Raw genomic sequence first — 13157 nt, forward strand, 5'->3', positions numbered from 1 at the left:
TGAAAATACCCAAAATTTACCTCCATAGGAAATGTTTTGTTAAATCTGAAGTTCAACAGGGATATTTATACAGTTCAATGAATAACTTCAACTGGCATATTGCTACCGTCATTGCCTCTAGACTACATGCACTACAATCATATTCCATACACTAGTATCAATACATTAGGTTATGCATTAAGAGCTATCAACACATTTTGCTGCTCTGATTTCCTACTCAAAAACTTTGATGCCTTTGTTTACTATTTCCCATCATGAAAAACTCATCAGTGATCTCAGCCTAGTTCCTAAAAACTTTATGTATATTCTCAACATTAAGTACCTGATCAGTGTATGCCCTTGTCTGAATCAAGTTAAGTAAATGCTTAAAGAGTTGCAGTCAGAATCTTTATCATGATACAATGTTGACAACTTCTGACCTTTTCCAGCTGCCACCTATCACTTGGCTTATTTTGTATTCTACCAAGTCTGACAGCAGAGAGAAGGGTGTTGCTCAAACCAAAACATTTCCCGTAAAAGACATTACTGAAACACAGTATTAAATAAACTATTTCCATAGAAATTTATCCCACTAAAGATGCTGATAACCTAACATCTGTTTATCATACTTGTTATTTATCAGAACTAAGCAGCATTTGAAACACATTTGAATGCATATGTGTTTTGATCACACTGAAAAATGGACAGCCCTTAAAATTTTCAATAAAGTCTTTACTAGTATTCACCATTAATGTTATTTAGCTTAATTATTAAACCCCAAAACTATCAAAATATGCTTATATTGTCTACCATAGGTGATATATTTTGTTCTTCTTTAATATGGTTTTCCAAAGTATTATTATAATACACCAAATTTCACTTCACAGTACCAGAACAACTCTAGTTCAGGCATCCTTCTCAACAGAGCTGTAACAAGTATAGACCTTTTCTGCAACACCTTTCAAAGTACTTTGCAAGGGAAGCACAAAGCATCATTCAGCAAACAAGTGACAAATGAGGAGTGGAACATATCCCCTGAACACTGCAACCTGGAAATGACCCAAATTGAAAACACCCCAACAAAAAGGGGGGATCAGAAGACAGCATTTTTGAAATTCTTTCAGTGATCATTTTAGAGAGCAGTCCAGCTCCTCTCAGCAATTACACCAGCACAACTGTGGGACAGTAAGGAGGAATGAACAAGCATGGGCAGACATGAATTCTTAGCCAGCTTCTCTTCTGGACTTTTTGGCATGTTTTGCCTTCAGCCAGGTAAGCAACTTCAATATCTGTCTCTCTTTAGACTAACAACTCTTTTTTATTCTGTTTTTAGATTATAGATGCTGAGATCACCAGAAGTCTCCTTCAGTAAAACTGATACTCAAAAATATCTGCTGAAGAGAAGAGCATTACTTGTGAATCTATTCAGAAAGAGCCTGCTTTAGAGAAATTTGGAAATACCAGCTTCTCCAATTTCTTGCTGCTTTGCAAAAAATGCCTCCTCCTTTACAGTTAAGCAAAAAAGAGACCAATCAATTCTGAGAAGACTTTTTTTAGCCAAAATACTGAAATGCAGTGACCATAGGAAAACACACGAATATACTCAGTAGACACTTCAAAGTGATCTTAAGGGAGGGAAAAAAAAGCGGTGCTTAATTATCTTTATATGAATTTGACAGATAGTAGACATCTGCATTCTTTTCTCTATTTAAATGCAAAGTAACCATACACAAAATTAACAGGACTTGAGATTACCAACATAATCTTTACTGGGTGCACCACTGACACTGTAGAAGTATTTTGGGAAATAACAACATATTCTGTGTCATAATAAAGGCATTTTTATTAGAATTAAAATGAAAAGCAGCTGAAGAGGAGGAATTAAAGGAGAGAAACATAATCTTCCTTATTTGTTTGATTTTAAGTAGAACTTGGAGAATCAGTGGTCTGAGATGACTGACTCCTTGGATTTCAGAAACACAGGACTACATGGCTATAAAGAACCGTGCAGGACACCCTGTCCAGTCTCCAGCTTTTGAAAGCACTGTAACATACACTGCTCTCCAGAAATTTACTGTTTTCCATCTTAAGTGGGATTTTTGTCCTACTGCTTCCATTGTATCTGTTTCCCAACTTCAAGTCTCTGTTTTCTCAACATTATTTTCTACAAAATAAGATGCAGGTTTAGGTAAAGGTTTGTTTCCTATATTTTTATCACAACAATAAGTTTCTGGCCTGCATCTTAATTGTTAGTTTATGACATACCCTGCAAAATTTTTTTTTATACTAGGAGACCAATTGATGGACCACAACTTTTGTATGCAACATATCATCGTAAGCTTTCAAGTAACATTGTAAGCTATCCTGGAGCAATCATCGTTAACATCTCCCTGAGGAGAAATAATTGCTAAGTGTTCCACTTGGAGAAGAGAGGCAGCCAGGAAAAGTGAATTGACAAGTAGAAGAGAGAACCATCCAGAACACTATTTGCTTCCTATATTACTTATTAAAAATTGAAATATCAGTATTACTTTTATAGTTGCTTTTTCTACTTTATTTCCAAATGCTGAGGGCACTTCAGGAAATAGTCACAATTAAGCAGCACATACATACATGTGTACATGTATTTATGAAACCATACATCTATCTTAATCTACCTTAATTAAACTAGGAAATGTCATTCCTCTAGCCCTTCTCTTTCTCCTCCTGTCCTTCTAAGCCTGTAGACTGTCATCTTTTCACACATCTTTTACTACCCTTTTCTCATGGTTGCTGCCTTTGTTTATAGTCACAATACTACAGACAACTAAGCGAATAGGAAGTCTAGAAGAATTTCTGTGTTGTTAATTAGGAGTGATAGGAGGCCTGAGAATATGACCAGATTCTTCAGCTCTCTGTACCATAATGTCCTCCAAGCTGGCGTTCAGGGTGGCTCCAGCTGATAACTTTAACAGTATGTGCTTTCTTGGAAATACACTGCAGAAAATAGGCCCTGGATGTCTAGGGATTTGAATACAGCAACTATCCTACTGTTTTTGCAGGACTACTGTTTTTGAATGAGATACATTAAAGGAATTTAACTAAGGTGGGGAAGCATGTGGTGGGAGATGAAAAATATTCCACAGAAGGCTCTAACAAAAACAAAGCATTAAAATCAGAGGACCTGTAATTGAAGACCAGCTGAAATTCAAGGAAGAAGGAGAGAACAAGAGATGGAGAGAAACACAGAATGGTAGAGATTACATGCACAAAAAACCACAGTAGAGATTCTGATAGTTTTTATCCTGTGCTTTTAGCCTGGACCAAAAGTAAGTTCAGCAAGGCTTTATTAACTTGGTTGATTTGCCTAGAAGAGGCCACACACATATCATTCCATCAATCTGCTCTATAGACAGTAAAGTCACCTCTGACCCTAGGATATTTAATAAAACATTTCTGAAGCCAAATATACAACCCACCCTGCAAAAAAATGTACAAACACTGATGATTGTTGAAAAAAGTATGGATATCAAAATTATCCAGCATCAACTCCAGAAAGGACTTGTAACACATTGCTACTAATAGGGAAAGCTCAGTTTAGCATCTCGTCTGAACAAATAAAGAACCCTCGTATTTAGCAAAGCAAATATCAAAGAAACAGAAAACCAAATTCTTTCAGAATAGATCTATTCAGGAGTTAAAAAAAAAAAAGAGTGTCTTTCCCAGTTCAAGGTCTATTTAATATACAAATAAATAATATGCATTGCCTGACTGCAGGAAAAATATTAACATTTCAGGTTCAAATTTGAAAGGGGAATGAGTCATTTAAATCTATATTTATGGCAAGGTCTTAAATGAATGCTCTACAAAATGCTACACTACAACTCCAATTTTTAACTGAACCATTATACTAAATAACAAAAGGCCTCTGAAATCCTTACTATGCTCTTCTCCAAGACTGACACTGAAAGGATCAATGGAATTTGTAAAAAATGAGAACATGCATTATTCTAAACTAGGAGGGACTACCCTTTCTTGAGAGCACTGCAAAGACCATTTTTCCAGGGGAATACTGAAAAAAACCCCATTATAAAAATTGGAGACTAAGTATTTAGTAGGATTCCAAGTCAGGCATGAGGGCAACACAAGCATATTTTCCCTTTTCTCCCCCTTTAAAAGAAGCATATTACTGTCTCCCAGTGAGTGATGAGTAAGCTTTAGTTTTAAAACCATTGTAATGTGAGGGGCATGCACAGGACACTGAAAGTTTTGGCTATGTCATTCAAAATACCTCACTCATGCATGTGGCAGAAAGAACAGACAGCAAATTGATCAAGCATAAGAGGTAAAAGATAAAAGATACAGCACCCAGTGCCAAGTCTAAGACTGAGGAGGGAATTTTGTCTTCCCCTATAAGTGCAAATAGAAATACAAATAAATAATAAGAAACCATTAATTATCATAATTATTTCCAGAATTTTATGATTGCATATTATAACACCATGTTTGTTAGATCTCTCATTCTTAGGAAAGAGAGAAAAATGGCTGTTTGACACAGGCCCTGCTTCATTTTGTCATGTAAAATCCATGAACTTTCATTTGAACATGTCCTTCAACACTTCTGAAGGAACAAACTCAAGGTTTTACTATTCCTGAAACAGACAAGCACGAAGAGCTCATCAGTATAAATTAACTCTGTGGATCCCAAATCAAGCATTCAACAGTTAGTGAGTACCAGCCTTTAATGTTTCATATGCAAACTTAACTCTGGTCTTCTAGAAACGTTTTTGGGGCATGATGACATTTAAATTTACTTCTTCCATTGCATTTCCAGAATGAATTATTTTTAAACACCCTCATGTGATGGCCTAGCATGAGGAGGTTTTGGGATCTCTACTTCCACAGCAACTTCTGAAACTAGAGTTAATTAGGCCACCACTAGAAATGCTACAATACTCTGCAGAAGCCAGTCACTGAAAGGAACAGAGAAAAATATTTTGCAGGAAAAAAGTCAGTTCTTTCTTGCTGGCAGAGGGTGATTGAGACTAAGGAACTGTCATTTCAGTTTGAGGTTCCAGAAGGTAACTACTATCACTACCTTGGGATCTGTCACTGACATTACCCTCACCCTGCTTCTGCTCCTGTCTGTTCCCCTTCACTGATCCTCTCCAAAGCTCCTTGCCCCTCTGTGAGTGAGGTCTCTTCCTTTTTTTTTTTTTTTTTTTTGGGGGGGGGGGGGGGTGGCAGGGGGTGGGGTGAGGTGCTGCCTGGGAGCTCTGAGAAAATTTCCTTCCTCTCAGTTCTAATGCTTGGCATCACAGCATTCACTGACAGCTAAACACTTGTAAAGGACATTTTGCTCCAGTCCTGCATTTCAGGGATGATGGGTGCTGTCCCTTTGAGGGAAAGGCAGACCATGCTCTGTGCAGGTGAACTCTTTGGAGAATTTTGCTGCCAACATCTAACAAATGTTTGTGGAATATTATGGAAATAGATGTATTTTTAGATGTTTGAAAATTGGCTAACTTTCAGTGCATATTACTGGAAGGACCAAAACCAGTGACCTTTCATTCTCTAACATCAGCCCTCAAAATAAGTGAGTGATTTTTCTGAAACCTCCCACAAAATTTCAGCCTGAGGCATGCCTTCAGCTTAAAAAAAATTGATCTGAAAAGTTACATTTCGGCAAGGTGATAAGCAATAAATAACAGGGTCTTACTAATGTTTTTACAATCTCTTCACACATGCTTTTTTTAGTCTCTCTATATATTTACACATATATACAAATATGCAAAAATGTTAACACTGCTTTGCTTATTAAAGTGCTGTCAAGAGCTGAAAGAAGATATGTAATTTTGAATACTCATATGTAAAAACTGATGTGAACATATAATTTTAAACTGATCTAAGGTTTTAATGCTCTAGCAAACACTCAGTTGGTTTTCATGATTTTTCTACCCTATTCAATGGTCACATTTCAACAAATTCAAAACATTAGCCTACAATACTGTAAAACATATGAAGTTGTTGAATAGGAATTTCAGTGAAAACTGCAACTCCTTGAAAAACACTGGCTGTTGAGATATACATGCAAAAAGACTCACTAAACTCAAAGACAGTACAAGCTGTGGAAGATGGTGTAACCTTAGCTGTTCAATCAGGAGAGAGGGAACTAGTATTTAAGTCATGGGTTTTTTATTTGGAGAAATAGCTTATAAATGGAGAAGTTATGGCTAGAACAACTGAGATCAGAATGTCAGGGATCCAAGTCCACAGAAAATGAAGACATTAGCTTGAAGGAGAAGGAGGTTCAGAAAAATGTTATTTTGTAAAATTTTACATTCTTAAAGTAATTTTCTTTCAGAAAAGAATGTCAAATGTGTCCTTTCCAGGCGACTGGTGAAATTTTTTTTCATTGTTTTATAATATTGTTTTAAAGCTACCTGTCTCAAAAGCCTTAGCAAACATTTCTTACCTGTGTCCCAATAGTCTCCTGGAAGCAGCGCCCAAGCTGAGTTTTAACTGAAACAGGAAACATATGAGGAATGGGTTGTTGATTTGTGTAAGTAGTATGTCCTTTCTGGGTCTTCTGATATGGAAGACCTTGGTAAGAGACCTGTGGATGTACTGGCTGAGGTACTTTCGCTTTTTGTCCTGTTGATGAGCTGTCAATTCTTGAAACTTGATGGATCTGAACTGAGGCTTCAGGGGGATGTTTCACATGGATATTCACTATGTTAGGAGGGAACTTCACTAAAATAATTGAAGGAAAAACACATAAGAAAAATTGGTAATAAAATATGTCAAAAAAGGCACCTCTAAGATTTCTTTTTTGTACATTAGAATTTTTACAGAGTGCCTTAAAGTGACTGAAATAAAAATGAAACCCAGATTTGGGGGTTAGAGGGAAGGCTGAAAGAACGCATAGAGTCTCATTAACAAAGCAAGAAAATGAAAACTCTTCACACCGGAAGGAATGACATTATAGGATTGTAAAGACTGCTACGTAAACATGGATGTCCAAATTGGCTGGTGTGACATTAATATTTGTGGTCATACTGTGTAATAAGAATCCCAAAGTTCCAGAATTCAAACTCTAATGGGTTATATTTGGATATATAGTAAGCTTTATTTTCTTTTTCAGATCGATCATCTTTCTCTGGAACACAGAAAAAGCTTCAGATTTCATCCCTTCACCTTTATATACCTGCCAAGTCCCAATTTTGCCCCTGCAAGAGTTGCCAGCATCTCAACCATCTAAAATCACCACTCCCTTCACTGAACTTTGAATTCTGGATTTGGCAGATAAAGAGGGAGGAAATGTTTTTCAGATACTTCCATTTTTAAATACAGTTGTAGTTTTAAGTCTGGTTGTATAGACTGAGACCCTCCAGTCAACGTAATGTGCACAGAAACACATGTAACTCAAATTACTGGGGGTAGGGGGTATAGGTGGGCAGGGAGGAGAGCTGTGTAAAAAGTTTTATAGTTTGTAAGCTGCATAGCAAAGTTATTTACTGTGTCTGACTGGGTCTCTCTTGTCAGCAAGTACTGCACAGACTACTCGAGGCCAACCAATCCATTAGATGCAACACCCCTTCCAAACACCAAGAACCAACAAATACCATTTGACATACTTTCTCTATAATGCATACTGGATTGTTGAGTCTTCTCAATTGTCTCCTTGCCTCCAGGAGACCAGACTGTTCTTTGGAACTTGATTAGGCATTTTCAGTTCTTATTTACAAATTTCAACCTCACAGATCCCCTTCCCAGGAAGCATATTTCATTTATTTTAGCTGCTCTAAAATTATATTATTTTGTAGAAATTGCCTTTGGTTCTTCACATTATTTTCATTTCTCTAGGCACATTTGCAGTATTAATTGGTCTCATATATGAATTCCTTAAAAGAAACAAATTTATTTTTATTCTGCCTTGCATTGTTTCATTTATGAAAATCTTCAACATATTGCAGACAGAAACATCAGGAATAAGGTAGTAGAAAGCCAGCAAAATACAGCTACAGGGCCTTAGAGGCTCTTTAGATCTTGCCTGTAGCAGAAAATAACCTTCAAGCAAAATTTATACTACATGAGTTCTGTTACAGGTAAACCCACAAGGAAAAGATTCAGTGTTAAAAGGAGAAGCAGCAAGGCCCTTCTTAGGCTCTTAGACTGGTTTTGCAGGGCAAGACAAGACAGCATAGTCTGGCTGTGAAAAGCACAAAACTCACCCCGGACTTACTATCATGCATTTTTATGTATGAAGAGGGATCCCTTCAACTAGCTTCTCCAGCTGATAAATCTAAAAAATATATTAGCCCTCAAAAGAAATCACTGAATAATGTTCTGCTTTAACCTAGCAATCCACCTAGAGATGTTCAGATGCTGAAAACATCAAATTTAGGCTGGTTCCTCCCATGTACTATTATTACCACAATCCTCTCCAGGTCTTGGATCATTGCCCAGATGTGCTGATTAATTTTTATTTCTGTCAGCCATTTCAGGATGAATTGTTTTATTCTTTCCTTGAAAGAAATGAAACATTCCTCTCTCCACAATCCAACACCCCCATTTCAGCATGGAAAGAGAAGAAAAGGCATTACGACTGCTGATGGTTCTGATGATGACTCAAGGGTCAGGAAAAAAAATTTCAAGAGGTCAAACTCTTTAGCAATGAGAAACCTATTGTGTGTTTTAAGACAGCAACTCTAAATCTGAAAAACAACTGTCTTAAATAATTTTTTTTTTATGGTCCACCATGTTGTCTAAAATAATTTGATCTAGAATTAAATAGTCTCAGAAATAAATTGCTGCTCTGCTAAATGTTTAGGTAATTATATTCTCTCACTCCTCCCCCTCCCCCCCCCCCCCTTTTTTTTTTTTAAGAGTCAGAAAAGCTCTGGGGAGCTTTAAGGACTAATACTCCAACATGTCAGTGGAAACAGTTTCCCAGTGGACTGCGTAGCAGTGCCTAGACAAGAAATCCATTGAAAAGATAGAACAGATGCTTAAAAGAATTTATAAAATATTGTGTTTCCAGAAAGATACTGCCAACACTTCCTTCACAGCTATGTCCCTTTCTGAAAACAGAATTACTACATTAGCTTATATTTATCCAAACATATAAATAGTTAGGCCTCTTTTAGCAAAATTATTCAGGAACTAGTTGCCAACAACTGAGCCTCCTCACATCTTTCCCCCATATATTTTGTTTTTATTCAGAAGCAGCAGTCTTGGAGAGGTAATTGTAAAATTACCCTCGACAAGAAAAATCAATCTGGCAATTCAAACAAACAAAATTCACATGTTATGAAACTGAATTGCAGGGGTCTCTCCACATGGACAGGATCTCACCAAGATAAAATGTCATAGGGCACATAGGAATCATTCAACACTTCTCTTCAAGGTCATCAGAACTTGCCACCTCACAAAAAAGCATTAGGGGAAACAGAAACCTGAAGCTGACTGAACCTTCTTTGACTGGGCAAAATTTGATTAACATCACAGTTTTTCTTGTTTCTGATCCTCGGCCTTCACAGCATTGGCAGTAGGAAATCCTTACCATTTTTTTCTATGATATTGTTATATGACCTGGAAAGAATGTTCTATTGAACTGAATTGTATCATGGCCTATCTACCTTAAAAAGTTCACCACAAAATTAACTTATAGGACTTTACCAAATGACATAACAAAGATAAACATGGATTGTATTTATAGTTTTACATTAGATTTAAGTTTTGTTATGTTGGAAAGCATTGTCTCTTCCCTCCACTAGTAACCATGGAATCACCTGCAACTTTCTATCTAGGTATACCGCAATTTATGGACTCTGTTCAGCCCCAATCATTCTCTTTTCAAACAGGTTTACACTCCTGGAAGAAGCCCCCTGCATTATCATTGGACTCTGCAATCTGCATTAAATTCCACCATAAAGCAAAGTAAATTTACTTATAAACTTTTGAATAGCACTGTTATTTCTTATTATTTCAGTCACTGAGCAAAATACTTTCCAGTCACTCTGGTGAGCTCACGATTTAAGTTGTGGTGTCAAGATTAAAACTATGTAGACAGATCACTATCATTACTGGTTGGATACCCAGAATTAGTTAATCAAATCAACTCCAAAGGAAAAAATATCTATCAAGAAAAAAGTTACCTTTTACACCTTGCTGTCCAGACATCGTCAGTGGTAAAGTATGAGTAGAGTGGATTATTTGTGATCCTACAGCCTTGTTCAGCTGTTGTGGGTGATGGTACAGTTTTGGAGTATTGGCAGTCTGCACAGGGATCTGACAAAGTTTACCAGTGTAATTAGGAGGGCACTGGCATTTATCTCTAGAACTACACTGGCCTCCATTCATGCATGGAAGGTGGCAAATAACTGAAACGAAAACAGAAAGAAAAATTTTGTTAATGACTTTAGCTTTCATATTATCTGACCACGTATCACACAGAAGTTGAGGAGGAAAGGCATAGAGCTGGGGCCCTTCATTCTTCTGGTATCCGAGGAATGACTATCTATCTGATATGTACTTTTAATTGCCTTGTGGTAGAACCACTTCCTTTCCCCTCCTTGTGACCTCTGCCTGGTTCGTACCTTCCTTCCATGACAAACTCTCCTTTTGACCTCTGCCTGGTTTGCATCTTCTTTCCATGACAAACACGGCAAGCACATGCCTCCCTTAAAAACCCCAGCTATTTTATTTCATTATACTATTAAGCAAGACGCTAAATTAATATGGTGCCTGGCTGCACCTCTTATTCATACCTCAACACAGGTATCCTTATTTAGTCAGCCTCCCATTTCTGAAAATCCTGGACGACCTACACTTCCCTGGAAGACTGGGGAAAAACTCACCAGAGACTAGACAGTGCTGGGGATAAATTTTCCCTTTTCACTGTGAGCCTTGGTTGTTCTCCAGAAAACCATGTCTTACTGAGTATCTGTATTTTGCTTAACATTTATCTCTCATATAAAAGAAGCTAATTTGTATACCCACCCATGAAGATCATAAAAATATCAAAAGACTTTACTCAAATGATTTCAGAGACAAATTCCGAAGTATTACAATATTTTAACTCCACTATAAAGACAAAGGTAGTTACTTCTGTGCCAGCTAGTACTTGCACATTTACGGCAATATAAATTATCAGATGAAACATGAAAAACATCAACATTGAATGAAAACTATTTCTTAACTCAGAAACACAAACAGCAATAGGCATGGTTCAGCACTTTCTAAAAATATGATGTGAGACCTTATAATCAACCATAATCTAGCTGAGCTGTCAACATTTTCAAGAACTAAATGATGCAAAAACAACAGGAGGAATCCTGTAAGCTTTTGTTCAACACAAACTAAGGTCATTTTTTCAGAAATTAAAGATTCTTGGAGAAACAGCATACAGTATCCATTTGTCAGCTTTAAGATAAGATTCTGACCGTAAAAATAAATAAATAAAAATCTAGACTTTACAGTAATTATGGTATTTTGCTGGATTGGTATTGCTTGGTCTGTATTGAATTACAATGAAAATGAGAAACTGTAGATAATGCAAGGTAATTAGGAACCTAGTGCTTATTATTCCAAGTGGTGTAATCTCTGGATGACTGCAGCCTATTACTATTATTAATACTGTAAATAGTCAGTATTGGAAAAGGAACCTGTGTGTTGTAAGAAGACAAAGCAGGACATTCAGCAGCCCAAGGAGTTCCAACCCAACTGCGTAATTCACTTGGCCCCGGAAAAGTGCTCAAGAAACGGCACAATCAGCCCAGCTTGCCGCAGAGTGCCGCCGTAGTGTATTGACAGGGTCTGGAACAGCGATGCCTGATGGCCAGATAGGTCCACACACAAATGTAAACAGCCAGAATTGTTTTTCCACTCTGTTCTGCAAATGTATATTCAATATTTTTCTCATCTTATCTCATATTTTAATTTCATATAAACTGACAGAAAGTACTTCAAGCTGTAGCACTATGCTAAAAGGCCTAGTTGACTTCAGAAGGCTATCCATGCCAGCGCAGGCGTCACTTTTTTGGGTCCCAGTGCTGTTGGGACTTTATCCAAGCGTATAAAAGATGTCCTTACAGAACGGCTGTTACTTCAGGGTAAAATGAAGGATTTTTGAGCCCAGAGTAATTAAAGCATGACAGCTATCTCTCTCTCACTCTGGTACAATTTCTCCCTGAGCTACCACAAACAAGCAGGTTTACTGGAATGGCGACAACATACAAAGCATTTTAGGTACTTGTAAAGATCTGCCTGAGCAGGGTTGAAAGCTAAGGTGATTTTCCCGCAAAAGTAACATCGCACAATGAAATAGTGTAAAGTAGCACTAGGACAACAGCAATTTGGTGTTTGAAAGAAGTACAGTGGAACAAAGGCAAACAGAAATCATCTCACTAATTCCTCGAGTGCAAGAAGCCTATCCCATAGATTTTCTTCCTGCCCAAGGCAACAAGGTAATGTGCAAAAACCAGCTTTTAAACAATATAAATATACCCTGTATTTCCACCAAAAAAAATGTAATTTCTTCAGAGCTCCTATTCCTATAAAGCAGCCAGTGTCTGGAAGGCCATATCGCACAGGTATCTCTGCATTACAGGGTGATCTTCAGGCTTTCCTCTCCTGCAGGAGCCCACTGGGTAATGAATGGGCATGTGAAAAGCTTTGCTTGCAAGCAAGCAAAGTTTGTACTAAAAATACTGGAAAGGAAGATACCAATAAAAAAAGAGTTCATTCATGTCCCTTTTCATAACTGCTGTGGATATTCACACAAATAATTTGTGCAAATAAGTGCAAACAAATGCCACTGAGAGGTCCAGTATGAGGTAAATAATGAAGAATGTTTAATGTCTCAGTATTTACATATAACAGAAAATAAAAATTCCAAGCTGCTCACATTATCATGTGGTGCAAATCACTCAGTCAGCGGATTTATGTACAGATGTACTGATTTGTATGTCTCGAAGGTCTGGCCTAATGTACGAGGAATGAGCTTTCAATTAGAATATATTAAATCTATTTTGAGAATATAAAATTCTGTAATAAAAAAATTTAAAATTCTTACATATACAATTGGAAGTTTTACTCAGGCATGTAAAACAAATAGGATGTGATTGCCAGGCTAAACTGAAAACTCGATAATCTCAAATGGCAAATAAATGGTTGAAATAAAATATCTTAAAATT

At 37.0% G+C, this 13157-nt stretch overlaps 1 protein-coding gene across 8 annotated transcripts in view; it reads right to left on the bottom strand.

Annotated features, from left to right (window-relative positions):
- Positions 1–13157, bottom strand: part of LTBP1 (latent transforming growth factor beta binding protein 1) — a 209152-nt gene that overhangs the window by 106809 nt on the left and 89186 nt on the right. For 7 of the 8 annotated variants that reach the window (XM_069800474.1, XM_069800473.1, XM_069800472.1 and 4 more), the window contains 2 exons: positions 10119–10343; positions 6434–6711 (listed from right to left, as the gene is read on the bottom strand). In XM_069800474.1, the coding sequence (XP_069656575.1) occupies positions 6434–6711; positions 10119–10343 (503 nt within the window). The remainder of the gene's footprint in view (positions 1–6433; positions 6712–10118; positions 10344–13157) is intronic. The other variant, XM_069800475.1, reaches the window with a different exon arrangement.

This window comes from Haliaeetus albicilla, chromosome 13 (assembly GCF_947461875.1).
Source record: "Haliaeetus albicilla chromosome 13, bHalAlb1.1, whole genome shotgun sequence".
Classification (NCBI taxonomy): Eukaryota; Metazoa; Chordata; class Aves; order Accipitriformes; family Accipitridae; genus Haliaeetus; species Haliaeetus albicilla.